Genomic DNA, 13,823 nt, shown 5'->3' on the forward strand with positions numbered 1-13,823 from the left:
CCATCCCATCCCATCCCATCCCATCCCATCCCATCCCATCCCATCCCATCCCATCCCATCCCATCCCATCCCATCCCATCCCATCCCACATTTTGCTGCTGAGGTTCCTGGCACACAGGAGCAGCCAGCACACTGGAAATGCATCCTGCTGTATTTGGGATGGATTACAGCCCACAGCAGGTACTAGCACATGTAATTCCCAGCTTCCTGACCGTGCTTTGCCATCCCTCTTAAGGCTCATGTGCCTTTTCTTAAGCCTCCCAGCACCGACGTTGCCTGGGAGACTGAGCCAGCACCTCCTGCATTTCCTTTGGCTCGTGCAGGGTTGAAACCGCAGCCACAACCTTCCCTGGAACAGGAAAAACACTCAGAATTAAAACTATCTTGTTTAATTCCTCTGTGATACCCTGGTCCTTCACATGGCAGAGCTATGCTGGCTCTGAGGGGGCTGCAGTGAGGTGCAGGGTCCTTGTGAACCCCAGCATCCCTTGGGATGTGCTTTCCCAGCTCACTTTTATCCCAGTGTGTTTGTTTTTGCTTTGCTTTGCTGTAATTAAATTCCTGGCCCTTCTGCTTGCAGAAGTGAGCTTCAAAACGCTCCAGCAGAGGGGTGGTTTTATTGAATCTCCAGCAAATTATTGATGCTTGGTGGGGAATTTTTCACACTTTCAACCTCAAGGTTTTTGGGAGAGCGTTTTTGCAAGTGTTTATTATAGTATTGCCACAAGAAGCGAGACTACCCGGAAAATTTATAGCCAGCGGCTCATCAGCTGTGGAATGTCAGCACAGCACCGTTGAAATGCCTTCTCCAGTGTCACTCAAGTGAGGATGATTTCTCCCAGCTGAGGACCTGCACAGTGGTTTTTCTTCAAACCTTCCAGCACTATTACAGTGGCTGAAAAGTGGTTGTCGGTGTACTGGGCAGAAAATCACTTTTTTACTAGATAAAATAATAAATCTGATGCAGGCACAGCATTGGGACACCTGGTTAAAGACAGGAGTTCCAGCATGCCAAAGTTTCAGGCTGTGAAGTCTCCAAGTGAGAAGCTGCCACCACCTCCTGAGCTCCTTCAGTGCTGGGGATGGACAGGAACTTTTCCAGAACATTCCAGCTTGGTCAGTGGGTGAATGGACTTGCTTGGTTCATGGCTCAGTGTTGTGGGAGATGGTTGCTGCATTCTCCACAGATATGGATATCAGGAAGAAATCCTTCCCTGGCAGGGTGGGCAGGCCCTGGCACAGGGTGCCCAGAGGAGCTGGGGCTGCCCCTGGATCCCTGGCAGTGCCCAAGGCCAGGCTGGACAGGGCTGGGAGCAGCCTGGGATGGTGGAAGGTGTCCCTGCCATGGCAGGGGTGGGATGAGGTGAGCTCTAAGATCCCTTCCAACCCAAACCATTCTGTGATTTATGATTAAATGTTGTAGGGATGCAGGAAAAGGCTGTAGAGAGAATGGTTTCTTGCTGAAGGCAGAATTAAAATAGAAAGGTTTGAAATCCCTGAAAAAACCCACCATATTCTGTTGCATTTAAATTGGAGACCACTTTTCTCAGGTGATCATTTATTGCATGTTCATTGTAATTTGTGTGTTTAACTGGATGGCTCTCAGTACAGACCAGCTGAGACTGTAGTGCAGCAGACCCAGCTGGAATTGTAGTGTGAGTGTGGGAAGTGCTAAAAGAACTAAAAATAACTTGGAAAACATCTTCAGTTGGCCATCCAGCAGCAGTGAGCACTTTCCATCCTCTTCTCTTGTTGCCTGGGCTGCCTGTCTTAGATGTGAAGAAAATCGTCACCCCCAGTGCACAGAAGCTGGGAGCAAAAATGAATGTTTGTGACACACAGGGGGTCCTGGGAGGGGACAACCCTGGGGAAGGGGTGGCTCTGCCTCTGCTGGGGGTGGCATTGCCAGGTGCTGAGTGTGGTGCAGGTGGTGGCACCAAGGGGTCCCAAAGGCTCTGCTTGCAGCCAAGGTCCCAGTCCCTTGTGCTCATCAATTCTTTGCTTCTGAAGCTGGGCTTTGCAGCTGCTGCTTGGTGTTTTATTAGTTATATAGAATTATAAAAAGAATGTGATTATGAGTGTGCAGTAGACCTTCAGCTGGGATCCGTGTGTCGCTCACTCCTCGTGCCCATTCCTGTGATGAATTTTCCAGGGCATCGTGGGAGAGCTGCTCAGAATTGCTCAGACAAGCAGCAGCTGGGCTGAAAAATGCAGAATCTGGGTGTAAATTGCTCTGTCCTGGTTTTCCAGTGCAGCAGCTCTGAAGTTCCTTGTTCAACAGAAGTGGGAAGCAGCACAAGGTGCTGGGCATGAGCTGTCCTGGCTGGGCTGGGCTGTGCTGGGCAGTTCTGGGTGAAGCTGCAGGTGACACAGCATCACAGCCTGTGCTGCCAGTGGGCCCTGTCTCTACACTAAACTCCTGAACCTCAAGTTCCCACCCTGATCCCTCTCCAAACCCAGCTCAGGGAGCAGATGGCACTGGTTTAGTCTCCAGCTCGCATTCTTTTATTTTTCTCATGGATGGTGAACTTTGTAAGGCACTGAAGTCTTTAACCATTAGCAGGCAATAAAAAGGGGCCGCAGAGTTGGATAACACCCACTAATCCCCTCCAGGATGAGCTGGAGAGTAGAGCCACTGCAAAGCTCTGGAGCTTATTCTGGGATGAGTGCTTTGGAAGCTTTGAGAATAGCTTGGTGTTGGTATTTCATGAATAAATAACCCCCAGCGGTATTTGTCAGTGATTCTTCTTCTTTAATGAGACCTGGAACAAAGGAGGAGGGTGGAGAACAGTGTTTTTTGAGGGAATCCAGGGGAGTTCAGGTGGTGGGAGGTGGAATGGGGCTGTGTGAGGATGGGTGCCATGGTCTGCACTGTGGGAGCCCTGCTGTGCAGCACCATACTGGACATTTCTGCCATGAGATATTGATAGAAAATTGGATTTTACTGATGCTGGGTGTGTGTTCAGAGGGTCCTGGCAGAGAGGGGAGTGTGTTTCATTTATAACTATCATTGGGGTGTCTGCAGGTGTCTTTGGGAGAGCTGGAGAGTTAAAGGTGTGTGTGTGTACATGTGTGTGTGTGTTCATAGATGCTCATGGGCTCGTGGAGAGGATCTGGCACCAGAAATTGGGTCGTTCTCTCCAAAATGCCCTTTTGGACAAGAGCTGGCTTTAGATCAGTGATGATTGCCCCATCCCCCCAGCACACCAGGTGCTGAGCCCTGCCTGCTCCCTGTGGTTTTGGCACCTGGGTCCAGCCAGGGCCACCAGCAGCTTCCCTGGGCTCTTTGATGTCCCCGGGACACGGAGCCTGTCCTTCTCCATCCCTCCCTGTCAGAACAGATCTGGGGCTTAGTCACTGAAATCCAACACGGAGAGATGGAGAACAAGAGCTGCTCTTTTGCAGGCAGCTTGTTACTGCAGGGAGAGTGATTCATCCATCAGGGCTGGTCTGATCTGGCAGCCAGGCCATGGTGGGGATGGCTGTCCCCAGTGGGGTCCCTGTGGGGGTGGCCAGATGCTGCTGTCACTCCTCAAGCGTGCCCTGCCTTGTTGGCACGGTGTTCCCTCCAGGGCTGGCTCTGGAATGTGACAACAGGAGCCCCCTGCAGTGGGCAGGGAAGGACAGGCAGGGGTCACTGCCAGAGCTGTGTGGGTGGAAAGTCATCTGCTCCGTGTGGCCACAGAAGGCAGGTAATTAATGACTTCTCTTCACTCCCAAAATTCCAAGGAGCCGCCGAGGCTGGCAGTGCCAGGGGCTCAGCAGCACCTGCCTGCACTGAGCTGGGCTCCTCCAGCCCCTCCTGAGGCAGATGAAAGTGAGGTTTGCTCCCAGCTTGCTCTGAGCATCACATCAGCCTCTCACGAGCTGCCACCCCCATCAGAGCTCTGTGTTGGGGTGAAGCTCCTCTAATGGAACGATGGCTGAGCATCTGCCCTCACCCCTCTCCTCTCACAGGTGACACTTCAACACTTCCCTGTGGCTCCACTGCCCAGGCCTCCAGTGAGGTAAATATTTTAACACACATAATGGCTCATTCCAGCTCACCAGCCCTTCCTGGGCTTTGGCAGGGGTCATCCATTATGCCAAGCTTTGGAGAGAGAGTTTCCCGTTCCCATCCTCAGCCCTGCCGAGGGCAGGAGGTTGGTTTGTGCTTCCAAGTTTTAATTAAAGCATGACAAGCTGCCCTTGCCAGCCCCAGCCTGGTGCCATGTGGGATGAGCCGATGTTTCCTGGCAGAATTCTGTCTCTCTGGAGCGATCCTGTGCACGGATCCAGCCCCAGGATCTTCTCTCCACCACCCAAAGCAGCTGTAGCTCCTCACCTTCTCCTTCCAGGGATGTGGGTTGTTTGGCAGCTGAATGGAAAAGCCAGGAGGGAGGATGGGAGCATGGTTCTCCTTGCTGTCCACCCACAATGAGAAACCCCCTGGGAGGACCAGATGGGGCTGAGCTTTTGGGGTGGGTGGTGGAGGAGCTGTCACGGTTTGTTGGTTTCGGCTTTCTTAAAATAATTCTTCCTACATTAATAAACAGTGGTTTTAGTTAGTAAATAATATCCCCTTCCTCCCCCCATCTCTCCAGCAGAAATATGTGCCCTGATCCAATATATCCTGCCTTTCTCACTCCCTCATTTCAGAGGGGCTGCAGATCCTGGTGGGAACAGAGTGCTAATAGAAAACGGCCTCTAAAGATATTTGAAACATGACCAAGAAAGGACAGAGGGAGATTCGTCTCCAAATATGCTGGAAAATCTAGGAGGTGGGCCAAGAAAGGGAGAATATCAGGAGCTTGATTGCTACAAGTGAAAAGTTAATTGGGAAGCATTAATTGGGGTGAGATCGGGCAGCACAGACACGAATTTGCTATGTGGGGCACCATGGTGAGCACGGAGCTGCTCCAGTGCTGGGATAACTCATCCACTCCAGCCCATGGGCATGTGCCAATTTACTATTTCTCACTGCTTTTAATGGTGTTTTCCTTGTTGAAAGTCCCAGCTTCTGGAATCCTGTGATTTCCCTTGAAATCCAGAATCTAAAAAATCATGATGTCAATACTGCATAAGGCTTTATTTGGGTTTGGTCTCTGAGGAGTTTCTAGCCCTTGAGTTTGCAGGGAAAAGCTTGGTTATACCCTAAAGCAAATTTAGAGGGAGAAAATGTTAAAAAAAAACCAAAACCCTAAACAGTTCAGCAATTGATTTATTTTTAAAATCTCATCATTTTGGTGCCAGTTGCATTCTATTCTTTTTTAATGCCTGACTCACGGTTTTGTTGAGCGCTCGGTGTTGGCAGGGCTGTGTGCGTGAGTGTGATGGTGGCGTGTGAGCTCAGGGGCCCTCTGCTGATAGAGAATGCAGGGCTGCTTCCAGGCAGCTCTGCCGTGGCCCTCCAGGGCTGATGAATATTCCTGTACTGCTGTTTCACTGCCAAGCAGATTGTTTTCACATTAAACCCCCCAAAAAAGGGACGCTGGCGCTGGCCATTGGGTCATTGTGCTGATGGCAGGACAGAGGCTCAAGGAGAATGAACCGTGCTGTGAGTCCCAGCATTGCCTCAGGGGTATTGAGGTCAGAGGGGTCAGGGTTAATTTGCAGCCTCCTGTGTGTAAAGATCTAATAAACAACCTGTGGAGGTCAAGTCTGTCACTATCAGTGACTTGTTCTGTGACCTTTCTCTCTCTCTGATCGCTTTGTCTCTCTCCTGTCAATACGAGGGTGATGGCTTCTGTTGCCCGGGATGGGTTGTGGGTGTTGGTTAACATATAAACTGTGCTTTGAAGATGAAAAATATCTTGGAGATGCTTGAAGCTCTTGACAAGCATCTGTGTTTCTTTTGCAGGAACCCAGCAGAAGGCAGAGTGCCTGAATGCTTTGTCACAGGCGAAATCTGCTGCGTGTGCAGGCTCGAGAGGCAGGGCTGGGAGCTTCCCAAGGCTTCACATGGCCCTGGGATTATTCCTAGGTGCTCGTGTTTCTTGTTTGAGGGGTGTCACAGCACAGCAATGCCTGGGGCTTTGCCCATCATGGGCTGGAGCAGCGCAGCAGAGCTGTCCCTGCACCCATCCCTGCGTTATCTGCTCCACATCCACATCCCAGCAAGCACAAAGCCAAATTCCATGTGTTCTTCCAGCTTTGGCAGTGCCCCTGGGGCGGATATGGGTGATGATGATGGATGGGGTGTGGATGCTAAGGGAGGCTTGGCCCAGCTGTGAAAAACCCAGGAAGAGTTTCATGGGTCTATTTTATGGCTCTGGATTTGCTGTTGTCTGGTTGGATTCACACCCAGATCCAGGCTACTAACAAAGCATCTCCTAATTTCCAGTATGCAAAAAATTGGTGGATGGTATCTTTGAAACCCCATGACTGGTTGATTCTCTGAAAGATGCCAGAGTTATGCAGCAGATTTATTCTATAGCATGTATAGCATAATCACAAAGGCCTCATTTCCTCGGGAAGCTTCCTTTGGCTCGGTACCACCCATCAGGATGCAGGGATTTTGCCAGAGCAGCTCTCTGTGGATTGCCTGTGCTCTGCCAGCTCCCTGCCAGCCCTAACGGTGCCTTTTCTCTCCAAGGGAAGAAGCGATGCTGTCCACCTACTTTGAAACCATCAATGACTTGCTCTCCTCCTTCGGGCCCGTCCGGGACTGCTCCCGCAACAACGGCGGCTGCACCCGCAACTTTAAATGTGTTTCGGATCGCAAGGTGGACTCCACGGGCTGTGTGGTACGTGCTGGGGCTCTGGGGTTCATACTGGGGCTGTGGGGTCCATACTGGGGCTGTGGGATGGGTGCTGGGGCTCTGGGGTCCATACTGGGGCTGTGGGGTCCATCCTGGGGCTCTTGGGTCCATCCTGGGGTTGGCCTCTGGTCTGGGGACAAGCCAGAGGGAGAAGTGACCTGCTCCTCCTTCCTGTGGCTGAGGAGATGTGTGTGCTGGAGCTGGACTTCCCCCAGTCCAGGGGCCTTCATGGCAAATCACAAATGCCTTAAGGACTCCGGGGAAAGAGCCCATCTGCCAGATGAGCAGAGGAAAAATATTCTTGAGGCTGGTGGTCATTTTCCTGCTTGTCAAGAAGCAGGGGTGGGAGGCTGCCTCGATTTTTCTCCTCGTTTGCGCTTCCTATTGCAGAAGATGAAGCATCCCCCTGTCCTGTCCACCTCTGGGCATCTCTGACACCCTCAGAGTCTTGATTTGTTTCTGATCATGCTCATGTCTTGCCAAACAACCTACTGAGTCACAGCTTTTGCAGAGTCCAGATCTTCTAGACCACAGACCATTGGTTTTGGGCAGAGGCTCTGAATGATAGAATGCTAGAAGGATTTGAATTGGAAAGGACCTTAAAGGTCATCTTGTCCTAACTCCCTGCCTTGGGCAGGAGCACCTTCCACTAGACCTGGCTACCCAGAACAGTTCCCTGGAGATGTTCTCTGATGGGATTTGCTGTGCTTCCAGGTGGGAGCAGCAGAGCTCAGCCCAGCTCTAACCCATCTCACCTTGACATCAAAGTCATCCCATCCCTGCGTGAGGAGCCTGTGTGAATCTGTAATGACGTGCAGAGACACAGGGCAGAGCCTTGGGAAGTGGGACAAACCCCGAGCATCCCTCTTTGTCTGTTGTTGAAGCCCCTGCCCGCCAGGAAACCGTGGTGACCCCGAGGGGATCCAGAGCTGTCACCTGCTCCACCATCCCCTCAACCACACATTCACCACCCCCAAACCCCTGAAAACCCTCATCTCACTGCAGGCAGGGCCCCCTCGCCACGTCCCTCCCTCTCAGCAGACAGGAGATAAGTGTCTCTTTATTTATTGAAGATGTTTGTACACGGCAGCTGGGAAAGGTCAGGCTGGAGCCGTGCTGTCCCGGGGGGAGGCGTTTTCATTATCCCCTTCTCAGGTTGCTTGTTAAGGCCATTTAGCACGACAGTCTGATGTGTCACCAGCAATGCCTGGTGCCATCTCCCCCTTGCTGCTCCTCTCCCCTTCCTCCTTTTTTTTTCCCATCGTATTTTTTTTTTCTTTGTCCCCTTTTCCAGGGAGCAGATGCCTTTCTAGTCTTTTGGGGTGTTTCCCCCCCTTTTTTGGGGTGCTGTTTTGCTCTGCAGGCCAACATGCTTGCCCAGGCACTGTCAGAAGCAATCAGGGTTCTGATCACCTCACGCCTCTGGGAAGTGATGCCTCTTTTTAAAGTCAGGCTATATTAAGATAGAAATTGTCAATAAATTACAGGCCTAGTGCTGGCATGTGGAGAGGCAGAAAAGGAAAACCGTGTCACTTGGGGAAAATATCCCCCAGCTTCTGTAGTGCCTGCCTGAGGCTGTGTGTGAACAGAATGGACCATGTACAGTGAGGGGAGAAGGGAGGAGCAGCAGGAGTTTTCTCCTGGGGGGCATCCTGTCCCTGAGAGCTGTGGGTGAGAGGTGACACTCAGGGACCACAGGAACCCCCATCCTACATGTCACACCAGTGCATCCCATGGAGACAGGACACAGTCTCTTCCCACTCTGCTCTTCACCCCTTTTTCTCCCCACTGCAGGAACACGAGGCTGCTCTGTCCCTCTCCACAGCTCCCAGTTTTGGGGTGAAGCAGAGCTGAGCTGCCCAGGGGGGAGTGTGGGGACAGCCAGCCCTCATCTCCCTGCTTCCCTTTGGACCGACACCAACTTCCAACAACACCGACTGCCCAGCTCCCCCAACCCTGTGCAAAGTTTTATTCTCATCACCCATTGTCGGTCCCTGGCAGAGGAGAGGTGTGGAAGGAACTGACCCCAAATTCCTGAGTGTGTTCCATGGCCATTGTCCAGGGAAAAGCCTAAAGGGTGGGCTGGCAGCACTGCCCCCAGCCTGGATGGTGCTCATGGTGCTGAGTGGGATCAGAGGGGCTGGAGATGGGATCAGGGAGTGCAGTCTCAGAGCTCACACAGGATCAGTTTGAGACATTCTGGTACTTTGCTCACCCATCCCTGTGCTGCCACTCCTCATCCCACTCCTTCTGGAGCCTGCTGGGTGTGAGCTGGGTTTCCAGTGCAAGAAGGGATGGGGTCATGTGCTGCAAATTTTCAGGGATGTCCGTTAGTTTTGAAGCTGAGCTGCTGTGAACTCAATTTGCCAATTTGGTAAGTGCTGTGGGCAATATCGGGATGTAATTTAATTAAGCTATCCCCTTTTTTATAGAGTTCAGGGAGCATTTGCCTACTAATTTTAGCACTAGGTTTGCTCCAGCTTTACTCTGAACACAGATTCACAAATCATGACATGTTGTTAATCTCTACCAGTCAACAGTTTATTAATTTGCTGAGGACCACAGAAGTATATAATCAGTGGTTCATCAATCAAGGCTAAATCCAACAAATGTTCCAGGCAGGTACTGAGCATAAAATATACATGCAGCCTTGTAAGCAATTAATACACCACAGAGCTGGAGCCAAGCAGCTCAACCGGGGAGCAGCACAAATCTCAAAGATTCCTTATTCCTTTTATATAAAACCATCATCTGTTACCAGTTCCTTCATGCCCTTAATACGGCTTCCAGTAATTCTGCAGGGACTGGGATGCATTTATCTCTGGGTTTTAGTGGCTCTGCCATTACCATTACCTAATTGTTTGGACTTAAAGGGTCTCGGTTCAAAAGTCGAGGGTGGATTGTTTGCAGCTCGTGCTGGAGTCTGGCTGCATCTCCTTGGGCTGATGATGAAGAGCAAAGAGGGCATCGCTTTGCTCAGTTAAAATCCGACTTTTTAGGCATCACCTGAAGGCCCTAAAGCTTCTCCAGCAGGGTTCCCACCTTCAGGGCTGGCAGCTTCCCACCTGCCATCCCTCACTTCCCATGGGATCCCTTTTTCCCCCCTCACCTCATGGGTTTCTGTTAGTTTTATGTGTACCCAGTAGATGGCATGAGTGCATAAAGGGTTTCTGCAGTTCTTTTCTTATCGGAGGCCTTTTTTTATTCAGGTAGTTTTAAGAATTATCTGCTGCAACCTTGGCATCGCTAACTGGAGACTGGTGTTTGAGCCCTTAACCAACCAAACAGCCCCCAAGCTCCAGAAAATCTGCTTCCATGCTGCTTTTTCTTGTTCCACTCTTGAACTGCCGATGGATCTGGTCAAGCTGTAGGAATTTCCCAAGAAAACAAAATCCCAGTGAATTTCTGTGAATCCAGTGACTCTGCACACTGAGTCCAGTGTGTGTTTCGTACCATCTTGTAGGGATCACAGCAAACCAAGAGAAAGTGTTCTAGAGGAATGATTCAGACTATTTTATAATGGAAATATTACTGATCTTTTCTACTGGCACTGTGGTAGCTGCACAGCCTGGAGGGAGGATGCTGAAGGAGGGAAAATGCTTAACCCTCGTGTGCTGGTGATTTATAATTTGAGATGAAAACCTGTGAATTGGCCCTGAGAGACTGAAGGAAACACCTGCACCATGGCATAAATTCATGTTTCCCCAGCTGTCTCTCAGATTGGTTTCACTCCCTGGTGCCAGTCCTCTCACCCACCTGAGGAGAAGGGGGTGTTTCTTCCATGTACAGCCCCGTGACCAGGTGGATTTTTGAGCCTGGAAAGGCAGGATTGCAGCCTTAATGAAAATAAGAGGGGTGAGGTTTTATTTATCCCCAAAGGAAGGGGAGCTTTGGTCTTAGCACATGAGCTGGGCAAGGAGGTGCTCTGTTCTCTTCCAGTGCACGTTGGGCATCCTCAGCATCGCTGTGGGAGGAGGCAGCAGCAGGTACAGGTGTCTGAGCCCCACGTGCCTCCCAGGATGGGGTCTCCTCACTGTGAGGACCACCTGGAGAAGCAGAAGGGCATGAGCTGCTTCACTGGGTGTGAGGAAGGCAGCTCGGAGTCCTGGGCCAAGAATTATGAGAATTAACCCCTTGTTTGTTTAAGGTGTGAGAGGCTGGACTGCAGTAGGGGGGCAGGTGGTGTGGTCTGGTGGTTCTGCAGCAGCTGGGTGCCTGCAGATGTTGGTGACTTGGTTCTTTGAGTCATGAGATTGCTACAGGAGCCAAGGATGTTGCAGGTGGATGTGGAAGGGCCTCCAGGACGTGGAAGTGGCTCCAGGAGCCATCCCAGCTTGGGAAGGGCTGGGAGAGCCTTGCCCAGCCTGGGCTCTGGGTGCTGCTGTTCTGTACAGACATGAAATCCTGCTCATCCTCACAGGCTCAGGTCCCCCTGGCAGAGATTAATTTCTAATCTGACCAAGAAAAAAGTGAAGTTTGCCTACAAGGATGATCTGAGCTGTTTCTCCCTGCGAGGGCAGGGGTCAGCCCACCACGAAGGAGGGAATTTGTCTGGCACAGCAGGATGCAGGAGGGACAACATCTACCAGAGTCACCTAACAAAGCTGTGGCCAGCAGTGGCACTGCTGTGGGGCTGGTCCCAGCCTAAAGAAGGTCCTAAAGACACAGGAGGAGAAATTTGGCATGGTCCACACAAGCCTTAGCACAGCTTGTCTGGGGCTAATCCTTCCCTTGCTCTCCCCCACCTCAGGATGATGATGGGCTGCTCCTCACTGCTGCAGAGTGTGGCAGAGAAATGGATTAATTTAGGAGTGTAACCATTTTGGGGAGAAATGGGATTAGAAATGCAGGAGCAGGACAGTGGCTTTTGTCTCCTCCTTCCAGCACAAGTTACCCAGAGGTGGTTAGAGACCATGCTTTGAAATTCTGTGGGTGATGCTGAGAACTTATTTTCCTGGGGGGAAATGGAGTGTTGGGGAGTTTCAGCACAAACCAAAATGCTGTGCAGAAATTCCTTGCATACATGAAAATTCAAAAATACTTTGGTTCAAAACATTTCCTTTCTATAAAGGAGAGGGAAATGTTTAATTCCACCGCTATCATCTGGAGATTTGTTTTATATTACTTTATCCCAGTGTACAGCCTGAAATAAAAACAAAATTAGGTGATGGAAACCAAAACATTTCAACCTTGTCAAAATTAAATGCTCTCCTAATTTCCCGATGAGTTTTGAGATGTAATTGATGGAATCCCACAAAGCACTTAAGCTTCATCAAATCTGCATTTTTCTGACAGACAATTGTTCATTGAAAAATAAAAACTTACCCGTCCCTGCCTTGAGAGGCACCTAGCTAATTATGGGAGAGATGCACACACCAGGGAGGGAGATGAGGAAACCAGTCTCTCCTAATCCCTTTAAAGTCTCACTGCCTCCCTGGAGCAGGAGCTGACTCCTTTTGCACATTGTGGTTGGAAGCAGAAGCTCCCTGAGCTCAACAGCAAACCCCCCTCCAAGGAATCCATGGTGTGGGAATTTATCTCGTTAATCCAGGTAAATACCCGTGCTGAAAATGGGATTTGAGGAGGAAAGGGTGGCAAAAGCTGCTGGGGTCAGAGTTGGTGGTGGGTGGGAGCAAACCAAACATCTGCCTTTGCTTTCAGAGGGGGTTTGCACCTCGTGGCCTTAAAAGCTGGGTTAAAAGCAAGTGGAATAGCCCAGGATGCAGCAAGGTGAGCTGGAGGGCTCCTCCTGCACAGGGAGGGAGTGGTTTGGGTGATAAAAACCCTGTTTTCTCCAGCACTGGCTTTTTCAACAGCGTTCCTTGAGGGCTTGGCTGCTGCCCCTCTGCTCCTCACCAGACTGGGAGGGTTTGTGTGATGTGGTCACAGCTGGCTTTGGGGATTGGTTTGGGACATGGGGTTTGGTGTGGTGTTGTGGCTGGGCTGCACCCTGATGGGTGAGTCAGGTGGGACAGGGGTTGAATTTCTGTTTTCCCAAAGGTTTTTGGAGTTGCCAGCTGCTGCTGCAGCTGAAAATGCCCTGACAGGCAGGAGATATCAGCACACCCCAAAACGGGCGGTTGGTGACTTCTGGAAGGGAAGCAGATTTCCTGGCTCCAGGAAAACTTCTTTCATTGTGCAAGGCATCCCACCAGCTGCTTGAAACAAATCCCTCACCCTTGGAACTGAGGTGCAGGCATGCACACAGTGACTGGCCCAGGAGGGTTTGCTGGAGTGGTGGCCAGGGGTGAGCAGGGGCTGCCTCATCTCCGAGGCCTCCATCTCCTCCCCATCCCACTTTCACACAGGGACCAGGCTGAGAAGCACAAGCAGTATGTTCTTGGGAGCCTGCAAGACAGATGGGTTTGATTTTCTGAGGCTAAAATAATGATTGATGATCTTTAAAGGGAAAAGGAAGCAGGGGGAAAAGAGTGGGAAGATAATGACTGTTATTTCAGAAAACAGTTGTAATGTTCCCCTTTGGGAAGGATGTTCCCCCCCTCAGCAGGGTGTCAGGAAGGGCTCTGCCACAGCTGGGGTTGGTGAGGACATCCCTGCCCTGAGGAGCCTCCAGAGAGCACTTTAGCAGCCAGCATTTTGGCCCTGATTTATCAAAATATTGGGAGAGGAGGGATAAATCTCACACACACAGATTGAGCTGCATACAGCCAGGCTCTGTCCTGCTGCTGAGCAGCTTTGCTCACCAGGGGCCTTTTGGGTCAAGGAAATGAAGGCAGAATAAGCTAGAATTGTCCAGTATATACATATATATATAAATATATATGGGCACAGAGTGGTTTACTGCATTTGTATCGTTTCTGAGCTCCAACAAGCAAATAAATACATGCCAGTGCACAGACAGGAGCTCATTAAAATATTGGCACTCGCTTGTACCTCAGCAGTGCCTCGGATTGATGCTTTTGTCTCACGCTGAGGAGGTTCCTCGGTGAGGAGGGAGGATGCCTCGGCACAAAGGGGGGTCATTAGGGCCTCTGGTCCTCAGTGCTCTACCAGCTGATTGTGCTGCCTCGGCCCAGCAGTGCCAGGGATGCAGCTTGGGGTTCTGGGTCTCCCTTCTGGAGG

At 50.9% G+C, this 13,823-nt stretch overlaps 1 protein-coding gene across 1 annotated transcript in view; it reads left to right on the forward strand.

Moving 5' to 3' along the window:
• ASTN2 (astrotactin 2) overlaps positions 1 to 13,823 on the forward strand; it is a 252,911-nt gene that overhangs the window by 107,634 nt on the left and 131,454 nt on the right. The window contains exon 11 of the mRNA XM_015644984.3: positions 6,575 to 6,725. Coding sequence (XP_015500470.1) covers positions 6,575 to 6,725 — 151 coding nt within the window. The remainder of the gene's footprint in view (positions 1 to 6,574; positions 6,726 to 13,823) is intronic.

This window comes from Parus major, chromosome 17 (genome assembly GCF_001522545.3).
Source record: "Parus major isolate Abel chromosome 17, Parus_major1.1, whole genome shotgun sequence".
Classification (NCBI taxonomy): domain Eukaryota; kingdom Metazoa; phylum Chordata; class Aves; order Passeriformes; family Paridae; genus Parus; species Parus major.